General features: G+C 46.4%; 1 protein-coding gene across 6 annotated transcripts in view; it reads right to left on the bottom strand.

The window, feature by feature from the left end:
• Positions 1-1,055: 1,055 nt before the first annotated feature.
• UBR4 (ubiquitin protein ligase E3 component n-recognin 4) overlaps positions 1,056-12,113 on the bottom strand; it is a 79,552-nt gene continuing 68,494 nt past the window's right edge. For 5 of the 6 annotated variants that reach the window (XM_027668010.1, XM_027668009.1, XM_027668008.1 and 2 more), the window contains 9 exons: positions 11,801-12,019; positions 11,455-11,568; positions 10,947-11,089; positions 10,556-10,681; positions 9,340-9,534; positions 7,393-7,617; positions 3,846-3,936; positions 2,869-3,031; positions 1,056-2,181 (listed from right to left, as the gene is read on the bottom strand). In XM_027668010.1, the coding sequence (XP_027523811.1) occupies positions 2,117-2,181; positions 2,869-3,031; positions 3,846-3,936; positions 7,393-7,617; positions 9,340-9,534; positions 10,556-10,681; positions 10,947-11,089; positions 11,455-11,568; positions 11,801-12,019 (1,341 nt within the window). In that variant the 3' untranslated portion in view covers positions 1,056-2,116. The remainder of the gene's footprint in view (positions 2,182-2,868; positions 3,032-3,845; positions 3,937-7,392; positions 7,618-9,339; positions 9,535-10,555; positions 10,682-10,946; positions 11,090-11,454; positions 11,569-11,800; positions 12,020-12,113) is intronic. The other variant, XR_003531723.1, reaches the window with a different exon arrangement.

The following is a 12,113-nucleotide window of genomic DNA, read 5'->3' on the forward strand; positions in this document are numbered from 1 at the left end:
AATTATTTGGCTGCTATAAACTTTAACAGTTCCTGCAGCAGCAGAGCCTGTTTTTGCAGAAGACCTGTGCCAACACCAACAGAGCAAACCAGGGTTCCCATCAGCAAAAACTGAAGCTGTGCTGAAGCTCCCTCAGAGGGAAAAGCTGCACACAGGCACTGCCAAGGTGTAACATCCTTCCTTTGCCAGGGAGGCGAAGCTGTGGAGCAAAAACTGAGGGACTGCTGGCACATCAAGGCTGTGGCTGAAGGGGAAAAGATCTATTTTTGTCAGAAAAGAGACTGAGAAGGTCAGCAAGGCAGCCTGGTGCTCCTCCCAGCTCCCCAAAACTCCTTAACAGTTCTCGTATGGAGCTTAACCACTCAATGTTACACAAATGACAAAACATGGTGGGGTTTCAGCCTTGCACTGAATTGAGAGAACCTTTAGAACCACAGTCATAAAAACCTGGTTTCTTGTTACCTGTTCCCTGCTTCCTTCAGGAATCACAGATCTGGAGGGTCACTGACTCCAAAGCAGTTAGTTTTAGCATTTCTCAGGATGCTGAACAGCAGTGCTAGAAACACTGGTGAATCCACCCGTGGGAACATTAGAGCTGCTCATCTGGAGAGAGGACTGTTACATTTCACTTTACAGTGCTTTTAAAACAAGGTTTGCTCTTTGATGTGGCTCAAAGGCAGGTGAGGTGCAGGACAGAGAACAAACCCCACATCAGACCCTCCTGTACTTCACAAGGCAAGACAGTTACCCAACCCACCATCAGACCTTGAGTCCCTTGTAAGACACTACTACAAACCTCTCAAGTCTGTTTGCTCCTCAATTCTCCTCCTCAGCAGCAAATCCAACTGCCAGGAGTGACATCAGCACCCATGGAGGTGAGAACAAAAACAATGCACCTTCACCCCTTTGCTAACTGCCAAATCACAGCGCGGGGCCAACACCAACAAAAGGCATCAAATAGGCTGGGGAGTTATTCAGCCTGTAAAATTATTGTTATTCTTCTTCTTTCTGGGATGGGACTGCATTAGGATTGCGGAAATTCAAGTTCAAACAGAGACGAGGAAGACAGGGAAAGCTTTATTAGATTCCAGCCTCACCATGTGGCAGGTGGTTACAGGAGAACAACTGGTGGGCAGGGGAGGTTTCCAGCATGCACAGGTGGGTGAGAAGGGCAAGGCTGTATTCCAAGCACGTGCTTGGCTCCAGGGCAGGGCATGCACACGGGATGCAGGCGCTCAGCAGGCTCCAGAAGTGTGCAGGGTCTCTTGAACATGCATTTTGCTGAAGCTGAAAGTTTTATCAGAGAGAGAAGATAAGTGTGATGCAAGTAGGACCCCTCTGAGAGGGGCTGTTGTTGCCATGGGAGGCACAACGTGCTTTGGATACAGCCTTGGTGAGAGCGAGGTCAGGACAGGCCCCGTGATCCAACATGCCTTGGAGAGGGGAACACGGAGCTCCTGCCCACAGCCAGGTGAAGGAAGGTGGGAGGTCCCTGCAGGGCAAGGCTCGTGTCCCTCAGGGGAACCTGCACACACAGTCAGTCAGTCAGTGCCTGGGGCTTCCTCACTCACTGGGAGCCTTTTGCTTCCTGTGGCTCCTTGTCCAGACTTAGGGCTGGACAGAGCAGCAGCTCTGAGCCCTGGGAGAAGGAGCTCCAAAAGAAAATGTGGGAAAGAACTTGGCATTTAAGCTACTTCAAGTACTAGTCAAACCCAGCTTACCCATTTGTTCGATTTATTGAACTTCAAAGAGGTGCACGCTAAAGCATTAAGATTTACTGGTTTGGATTCCTCTCTGTACAAGTTCTTTCAACCAGCTTGAATGCACGAGGCTTTACAGATAGAAGTGCTGAAATACAGGATAAAACAAATCTAAACTCCAAATCACTCCATGAAGAAAAATTGTAGAAAATAAAAAAAACAAAAAGAAAAGAAAAGAAAACAAAACAAACAAACAAACAAAAAAAACCAAAGAAAAAAAAAGAAAAAATAAAGAAAAAATCCAACAAAAAACTGCAGCACTCCTCAGGGAAGGGACAGACTGCACGAGAAGGAACACAAAGGGGTGGAAGGCAAGCTAGTGTAGTCTCTGCCCAAAGCTTCTCTGTGCTGGCTGCTCATGGGATGGAGTTCAAAAGATCCTTGAGGAAGCTGTCGGGGTCATTGATTTCTGACAAGAGTCCTTTAAACAAAAGAAGACAAGACAGAAGAATTAGATCCAAAACACTGCTTCTCCTGCCCACACTGAGGATTTGTGCTGGGCATGTGTAAGTAAGTCACTAAGGACAGCTGCAATCTTATTTTAAGTCTGGATACAACGAGGATAAAAAAACCCTTGTTGGATTCACAAGCAGAAGGGAGGGACTGAAATGTGTGCATTAAATCCATATGGCACTCGCTCTTGTGCAGCTACAGGGATCCTGCTATGCTCCATACACTGAACAGGAAGAGACCAGCCTGAAGCACAACTCTTGACAGAAGTGAGAATAGCTTCTCTGCATGTTTTCAGCATCTCCTGACTCCTGGGGGTACCAAAATCCCTTCAGCAGGAACACTGGATGCACCCAACTGCTGCCTCCAGTGCATGGTCACATCTATTTATCAAACCACACACCCCTCAAAACACCTTTAGGCTCTAAGTCTCTATGTTTAACAGAGCAGGGGGAGGACCTGCCGGATCAGCTGGGAGAGAATTTCCTGTCTGGGGATGCTCACATGCACGTCCCAACTGTTTTTGAGATAGTTTAGGACTGCTGGTGTCTCTGCTCTCCCTGTCTCATCCAAACAAGCTGCAGCAGTGTCAGGAATGCTGCTGTCTCCAGTCACGAGTTGCACGAGACAGCCTATAAAAGGGAAAGCACACACTTACCAGCCACATCCAAAAACTCAGAAAACGTTTCCACTGGCATGAACTCCTCCTGGAAGGTTTTCAGGGCCTTGTCTGCAGCTTCGTGTATTGGCATGTCGTTGTGTCGGATGAACTCAGCGAGAGAGTAGGACCAGCCTCCCTCTGTGTTACTGGTAGGCACCTTCTGAGAGGGGGAAAAGGAGACCAAATCAGTCTAAAAAACAACTATTTAAAACAGTAACTGCAAACCCTGCTGCCTTCTCCTGTTGCTCCTGGACTTGCATGCCCTGCCTCTTGCAAACACACCACACAGAACAAGTTATCCCATGCGTAACCTGACCATCTTCTTGTACAGAACGAAACAAGGTCACAGGCATTTTCTCACACCAACTACTTAACATTCTTTAGAAGTTGCAGGTTTTTTTCTTGTGGATGCCCCTTCCTCCTACCTTACCCAGCAGTTTCCCTTGGAATGTTCCTGTTTCTATGAACAATGAATAGGAAAAATAAGCAAATACACAATACGGGAGTGCTTCCAACTGGCAAAGTCTCTCAGTTCTTCAGATACTGAACTGCAAGGGGTACAATAATCACAGGCAGCTTCCTGCGGCCTTTGTGCTCTTACAAGGTGAAGAAGAAAAAGGAAGAAGGAAGAAATTCCTCCCTATGAGTGTGGTGAGCCCTGGCACAGGTTGCCCAGAGAAGCTGTGGCTGCCCCATCCCTGGAAGTGTCCAAGGCCAGGTTGGACGGGGCTTGGAGCAGCCTGGGCTGGTGGAAGGTGTCCCTGCCCATGGCAGGGGGAGGAAGAAGATGGGCTTTAAGGTCCCTTCCAACCCAAACCATTCTTGTGATTCTATGAAGTTTTGTGTTTACAAGGATCTTGGAAAAAGGGGCTTCAAAGTTTGTCTTCTATTTCAAATTCCTGTAGTTGCACAGGTTAGAAAGCTGAGATAGAAGAATTCCAGCTGATACAGATGAACTTCCAGGTTTTCCTTACCTTGAACATGTTGTAAATGAGATCGACAAGCGCCCAGAAGAGCAGGCCAGAGCGGTACGTTGCATATTCCTTCACTGCCTTATCTGCCAGTCTGGAAGACAAGAAAATCAATCCGGGAGTTGATCCCTTTATTATGCTTTGTAACCCATCTGATGAACAGCACAAAAGCTGAAACAGCCAAATAACCCATCAATAACACCATGGGAACAGCTCTGAGTGAGCTTTGCTGTGTCCTCCTGGACATGAAACAAACACTGGGCACCTGAGAGCTCTCTGTGCAACCATTCCTAAGGCTGGGAAGGCACTTTACTCCAGCTGTGCCTGGTGTAACTAGAGCAGGTTTGCCAACAAAACCTGATTTCACAGGAAGGAAACAATCACAGAGGGAAGTGGAATTGTGACTGCTAAGACTATATAGAAAGTCAACAGCAAAGTAGGAAAAACAATTTACAGCCTTTGTTTGTGTGTTCACTACTTGGAGAACAGCAGATTCCTGAAAGAATATCTAGGATTCAGACATGGTCAGTGTCCATGTCAGAGAACATAATTTTGCTTCTAAATCACAAAAGTATCTCTGAAAGACTCTGAGGGAAAAATCCTTTAAGAAATGGAGGAATTTCCATTTAATATCTTCTTGGTTATTCTCTCACCAGCAAAGGACTTCTCTTGGAAATCCAGCATCTGGCTGCAGGAATGCTCCAAAAGGTGCAGAGCAGTGCTGGGATAACAGCTCCAAAGTTTACAGGATTAATCACAAACAGGTTCTGGCAAGGTGGAACCTCCTGCCAGCAGCTCTAATGGCTTTGGAATTTTCTTGCATGTGTTTCTCAGGTACATCTGCCCCATCACATGCTACTTCCTACTCAACACTTAAAAACTTTGGAAAAATAAAAAGCCCTTTTTTATGTATCCAGAACCAGCTCAGCTACTGCTGCTACAGGTCAGCACCACAACAGGGCATCCTGATCATGGCCCAACTCCAAATGGCCACAGGTTGGGGTTTGTCTGGGGGAAATGAACATTTTTGGCTCTTATTAAAGGCTACATTTGTGTGTCTGTCCTTAAAACAGACATTTTAGTAGGTGGCAGCCTGCTCAGGCAGCTAAGTTTAATTATTTAAAGGAAAATCAATTAGTAAAGGTGACTAAATTTCCACGGGAGGAACAGCAACTTAGAGTGAGGTTAATTCTGGCCTCCCAAATACTGCAAGACAGGCTCTCTTTTTACGTGAATGGTTTTGATCTAATTGGAGTCTGCTCCTTTAATTGAAAACTAAAAGGCCCTTGTGGGTTAAGGCTGGTAGTTACCTTCTGGAACAGCTATTTCATGTAAGAGCTGCTGCATTTCATTCCTGTGAGCTGGTTCAGCTCATCAGGTGCACAGGGATTGCCAGCAGAAAGCCAGACATGGACACTTGGGAATATTTTAGAAAGGTCATGGTCAGGAGCAAAGGCTAAAAAAATCAAAAGGGTATTTTCCTTCCAAACTCCAGATGAAAGCTACACTGAAAAGTGTCCACAGGAGTTTTCAAGTTAGAATTCTTGGCTCAGTAATAATGAGCAGGCCACTTGATTCAGTTCTTTGGACCATTCTGGTAATTAGCTTTGTGTTTAAATAGAAAGTGTTTCTAAAACACAGGAGATGCTGAGCATCTCTCCCTTTGGTCTTGCAGACACCTGTGACACTGTCACTGCTGGCAGAGCCAGAAGCCATTTTTGGCTGGATTCTCCCCAGTTCTGTGTTACCCTGGCTGAGGAGCTGGATGCACACCCCCCACAGACAGGGAACGTGCAGGATTTGCTGCCTTCCCTTGAGTACAAGGGAACGCAGATTATTGCTGCATTTGCATATGATTTACGAGATTTTGGGGATCATGAGTTGATCCTCAGTTGCTTTGAAATGCCCTGTTGGTTCCTGTAGTGACTCCTCTCCATTGTCCCTGCACAGGTAACAGTGAGTCCTTGAGTCTCTCTAATCTTCACCCCGGTGTTCCCAGAATGGAGCTGCTCCCAGACATCCCCATCGAATGTGGAATGCTAATTTTAATCTTTTGCATGCAGACATGTTACTGTGGTGTCACAGCCACTGCCTCCTCTCTGCCTCAGCCTACAAATTCAAGGTATTGGCACTTATCTGCAGAGCATTTCACCATCCATTGCTCTCTTCCTGATTTTCCACAAAAATAGATAAGCACAGACCTTGGAAATCAGAACTGCCATATTGCTATTTCTGAGAGCCTTTACCAGAGGAAGGCTTTGTGCTCTCTTAGTCTGCAGAGATTAAAGAAAGCCCTTGAAAAAACCTTGAAATAATTCTCGAGCACTGTTTCTGAGTGCTCCCCTGAAATTCCAGAGCTTGGATGGTTTTGGAAGTTTTTTGCTGTGTCTGTGTCAATCAGCTTTTATTGCATAATGCCTGGAGAAGGAGCAGAGTCATTTACTTACTGAGGGTTTAAAAAACACCAAACACCCACAGCAAACCCACTCAGGGGCTTTGTTTTCCCAGCCCACACCTTTGTGCCTAGTAAAACAGCCCTCTAGGACAACATCTCCTGGATCTGCTAAACCCCCTTTCCCAGAATTCAGGCAGGGAGGGGGAAATAGGAGACAGGTTGAGCTTGAAACCAGCACAGGGCTCTCTCCCTTTCCCTCTTCCAAGAGCATTGGCACGTGCTAGGTTGTGTGTAACTACACTGTAATGACTTTATCAAGCACATAATTAATGTCATCAGCATAAGAATGCCCTTTAAGGCGACTTAGAATAATAATTAATCGATCCCTAATTATGACAGCTATTTAAAATCATCTTTTCAGAAACTGGAATTCCCCTTCCCTTTCTGGAAATATGTGCCTTTGTCATGCAGGCACAGCCACTTATTCTTGTGCTTCAAGTGCCTGACAGCTGCTATTGATTTTTTTTTCTTTTTTAAAAGCAATGGCATTTGATTTCTATTTCTATTTTCCTATTTGAGGGAGGCTGGTGCACTGATCAAAAGAGCACAGAAAGAGCTTCTTTAATAAGGCAAGCAGGGAGTGTTACAGCTCTGAGACAGCACACAGCAGGAGTTACTCCAGTGCTTCACTCAGATGGAGGGAATAAGAATCTTCCCAACTTTTAGCTATACTCCTAGAAAAAGTATAGTTTCCATTGATCAGTTGATTGATCCACTCCAAAAACCACCCAGAATTAAATGCTCCTGCTCATACCAGCACTGGGATGTGGCTGCAGCCACTCCAGGCCAGGCTGGACGGGGTTTGAAGCAACCTGGGATAGCAGAAGGTGTCCCTGTCCATGGCAGGGGGTGGCATTTGGATGGGATTTGAGGTCCCTTGCAATCCAAACCATTCTGGGATTGTACAGCTCTGCAACTCTGAGCACAAAGCTACTCACAAGGGTAAATATCTGGTGTTGTAACTACACACACTCCTTCCTTTTGCTCCCCATAAGCTGCAGGTGGCTCAGTGACAGTGACACGAGTGGCTGACAGTGACAGTGACACCAGTGCCTCAGTGACAGTGACACAAGTGGCTTTGGGGTGGTGACTGACCTGTTGGCCCCCCCTGGTGACACCACCCGTGCGTGGGAGGTGACCAGGAGCCGTTTGAGGATCTCCACCCTCATGGATCTCCACTTCTCCGGGGGGGAGATGTGCAGTGCCAGCACCGTGTAGTAGTGGGGCCCGTCCACCTCGTAGGCACTCTCCATCCACTTCTCCTTGGGATGCTCCAGGAAGCTCTGCAGGTTCTTCTCCTCCCTTGAAGTTGCTCGAGTTCTGGAACACAGGAAAAGCTTCAGCAGCTGCTCTGGCTCTGACAGGTTCATCTGCTGCTTCCCAGGAGTTTTAGGGCACTGTATCCATGCAGTCCTGCACAGGGAACAGCAGTGCCACCTGGGCAGCTTTGGCCCAAATTCATCCACTGGGTGAGGATTTGCTCCCAGTGGAGATACAAACCTAGCGACTCCTTTTCCTTGGAGAAGTTTGCAAGGTATCTGGCACTGCCCCAACAGAGAGCAATACATTACAGAGCTATTTCTCCTCTTTTTAAGCAAAAAATAAATGGAGTCAGGCCAGCAAGTTCATGCATTCAAGTTGTACCATCTCCAACAGACACTAAACACGTGGCTGCAGCTCCTACAGCCACACCTGAGAATCCATTTATATTATTTATCTACTGCAAAAGCAATCCCTGAGATATACAGGCCAGTGTCAAACACAAAAAGATACTGTACTTACTGCAAGCTTACATACATATTTTTTTTCCTTTCCCCTAGAGCTCCAGTCTTTTCAGGAGTCCCAACACCCAAGGACTAACTGTGTAAACTCTGTGTTCCAGCACACTTTGTGAAGATGGATCACACTTTCCCACATCTATTGCTCTACTGCAGCAGGAAGAGGCTGCAGCCAGGTAGGACCTTTGATTTTACCTCCCTATCAGGTATAAAGCAGCAACCCAGCATATAAAACAGGACTGTGTGACCTTTCCATTTGCTACATGATGCAACTGGCAGCTCTTCATTTTCTCCATTTAATATCAAAAACAGAATGCAGTTTTCCAGGGTAACCCAGTGGGTTGAGGGCTCTCTGGTGCCAACAAGCAGCCAATGAGATGAAAAGAATAGTTTCACTTATCTGTATCCCAAGGGACTGGGAAAACAATAGCACAGGGATCTGGAGATAGATATTAAAAATAATAGACAAATTGTATTAGAGCCAAAATGTTGATTAGTTCCAAGCAGGAAAGGGAGAGAGATTCCACTGCACTGCGTTTGGAGTAACCTTGAAGATGTGTGGATTTTAATATTTATACCCTCATCTAATTACTATTACTTACTACTCTAACTATTCAAATAAAAGATATATATGGGCAATCCATTTTTGCATGATCAGAACCAGCTCATGCATTCCAAAGCATTTGGGTGCCTATGGATCCATGTCATGCCAAAGCACTGTTTCATTGGTAAAAAATACTAATTATATTAAAAAAACAATAATTAAAAATATCAGGAAAATCTGATGGACCTGAACATCCAGGAGAATTCCAGTATGTCAAAACTGGAAACAAAACTGTGTTATTTTAATATTGAATAATATAATACCAGGGCTAAGTTTTCAGCTAACAATTACTTCACCGCAGTGTCTCTTCTGTCTGCTCAGGAGAAAATTAAGCTGGCAGCGTTTCTTTAATCTAATAACCCTGTTGCTCACCCCAGAGGTAATAATTACAAGTAGAATGGAAAGAGAAGCTAATTCTCAATTGCTTTCACTCAATAGATTCCCTGTTATCCTGCATGTCCAGGCAGCAACGCCTCACTCCAAACAATGTAAATCCCTAACAACCTACTTAAGATGTGCAATTGGGTTCCTCCTAAAACTTTTGTGTGATTTCCCATCTTTCTTGCCACATACTCGTAACAAAGCCCAGACTGCAGCACTCAAAGACCTTTTTGAGACTAAGAGTGAAGGCAGAGGTTGTTGCTAAGCAAAAGTACTGACGTGTTGAGGACGTAGAGCACCGTGTGAATGATGTAGGGGATGAGGTGGATGTTGCTCTCCCTTCCTCCCCCTCCAGTGTCTATGCTGAAGGACTGCTCCATGGCAAACCGCAGAAAGAGCAGTTTGATGTCATGGACATTGAGCTGGTAGGTGGGTTCCCGCTGCCCCGTGCACTCCTGGAGGTACGTGTTGTGCCTAGAAAACAGCAGGAAGGGCTCCTTTAACAAAAACCTTAATAGAATTCCTTCTGCCACAGCACAGCTCTGAATCTGAGCAAGTATTTCACAGAAACAGAGCTTTAAAGAATGAACAGGCTATAAAAATGCAGCCCCTGCTACCCTGGATTAACCTCCCCAAAGGGAGGCTCTCAGCTTACTCCGGCAAATCCAATTCCATGTGCAGACACAAATACACTGAGCAATACTCTTTCCTCATGCCCAGGGTCTGGGATACAGTTCCCCAACCAATATGCATTCAGGATGTTACCACCCCTGATTTCACAGAATCACAGAATGGTTTGGGTTGGAAGGGGCCTTAAAGCTCATCCCATCCCACCCCCTGCCATGGGCAGGGACACCTTCCACTAGCCCAGGTTGCTCCAAGCCCCGTCCAACCTGGCCTTGGACACTTCCAGGGATCCAGGGGCAGCCACAGCTTCTCTGGGCAGCCTGTACCAGGGCCTCCCCACCCTCCCAGGGAAGGATTTCTTTCTATTATCTGATCTAAACCTACTCCCTTTCAGTTTAGGAATTTCTAATGTGACTGTACAAACCCAGCACAAGGTGGACCAGAATCCTGACAACAAAATCTTGATCTTCATCTGCTCCAGGTAAGAGGTCAGGTACCTCACTACCATCCAGCAGAGGTCTGGAAACCTACATTAGGGAATCTCTTGGTGTCAGACAGGTTTCTTTTGTAAAGCAGGGGGTCTCTGGGCCACAAATGAATCAACACTGTTACTGCAAACTGCATCTTCAGGAGTAACTGAGGGCAAAGGAGGTAATGAAATTATTTATTTATATGAAGCCAAGAAGCAAACAAACACCTGCACTTTTTTAGGAGATCCACTCTAGATAGCAGAACCTGAAATGGCTCAGTTTTACTGACTTAGCTGCCACCACCCTTGATTCCTCAGTTTTAAACGAGCCTCTGTGGCAATGTACTGACTCACCTTCCCAAATGCAAACCAGCTGGAGAAAAAGCTTTCTGTACTCACCGTGCTAAGCACGTAGCAAAAGCAGACTCTGGCACATGAGGTCCCCAGACTGGTAGGAGCCCATTGCACTTGGTGTTGGCATTTTGCAGGGCTGCACTTTCCCATTCCTCACGGCCCCGAGCAAGTCTGCATGAAGAGAGAGAGCCACACCCAGGCAAGTTAGAAGGATGCAAAAAAACCATCCAAAAAATGACAATTCCACAGCTTCTTTAAATTATGGATTTCACTCTCCAGTGTCCAGGCCTGACCAATATTAAAGTAGCCCACAACAGAGAAGCCTGTGGCTGTAAAGATCAACAACTAAGCAAATCCATCTTGAGCTCCAAGGTCAAGTGCCATGATCCTAAACCACCCTGGAAAAGAAGTTGAGCCCCCAGTGACCAGAACGTACCTCACAGCTGCAAGGTGACAGTCGTAGTGGACGATGTTGAAGTGAGAGACTGTGCTGTACCCTTGTTGTTTTCGTGGTTTGTTCTCAAACTCCTCGAGTGCCACGCGCTTGGTGAAGGTGTAAATTCCCAGGACTTTGGTGGGCTGCAATGACAAAACACAGTTGTCTTCAAAATCATTCACTTCTGCAACAGCTCACATTTTGTGCTGTTTTGACACTGTACTAAATTTAACCTCTCTCAGTCCCAACAGACATTTTTCCAGCTTTCACTGAAAACACACTTCAAATTCCCAACCACCTCTGGAATTACTGATCTTAAGAACCAAACCTGAAATCTCCTCGTCTCTCAGCGCCAAAATCCCAGCCCTTGTGCAGCCAGATACTGACTGGCAAGTCCCCTCAGCCGGTGAGAGGGCTCTGAAAAGGCATCTCTCTGCATCTGGAACCTGCATCTTCCATTGCCTGGAACTCATGTCTCCCATCGCCTGGAACTTGCATCTCCCTTTACCTGGAACTTGTATCCCTCCCGGCAGATGCAGCAGGTCAGACCTGGCTCTTCTATCAGCTCCTCCATCTGTTTCAGCAGCGCAGTCTTGGTCACTACCTGACCCTTCTCATTTGTCTGGAAGAGAGAAAAGCTCAAGCAGGTTAAAAAGAATGATGAACACCACCATCCCCACCACTGGAACTGGAATGCCCATCTTGTGTTTACTCTCCCAGGTGAACTGGAGGCTTGAGCTCTGTGATGTTTGTCAATAAATCATTTCACACAGTTCCTTGTGTGGCAGTTTTAGCAAGACAGAAAGAAAAGGCCATGAGATCATCAGCCTGCTAGCAGTGCTGCCAGACATTACCGTCATCCCCAGAGTGCCCAGGGCCTTCTGCCTCATGGCCATGGCCATTCGCTTCTTCTCTGCTCGAGTCTCCTTGCGGGCAGCGTCGATCTTCTTGTTCACCTCTGGGTGTTCCCTCAGTGCCTCCAGCAGATTCTCTGCCAGCGTCCCGATCCCCTCGTCACTAGAAACCTGCTCCAGCTTGTGCAGGTTGGTAATTGAGTCTGTTCCTATTAGCACCTAATGGGGATGGAAGCACAGCACTTTGTTCAGGAAAGGGGTGCCCAGGACAGTGGCACCGTGACAGCTGGGCAGCAGTGTCTTCCTTCCCTTT

Source organism: Corapipo altera, unplaced genomic scaffold, assembly GCF_003945725.1.
Source record: "Corapipo altera isolate COAL_440 unplaced genomic scaffold, ASM394572v1 80, whole genome shotgun sequence".
NCBI classification, from domain to species: domain Eukaryota; kingdom Metazoa; phylum Chordata; class Aves; order Passeriformes; family Pipridae; genus Corapipo; species Corapipo altera.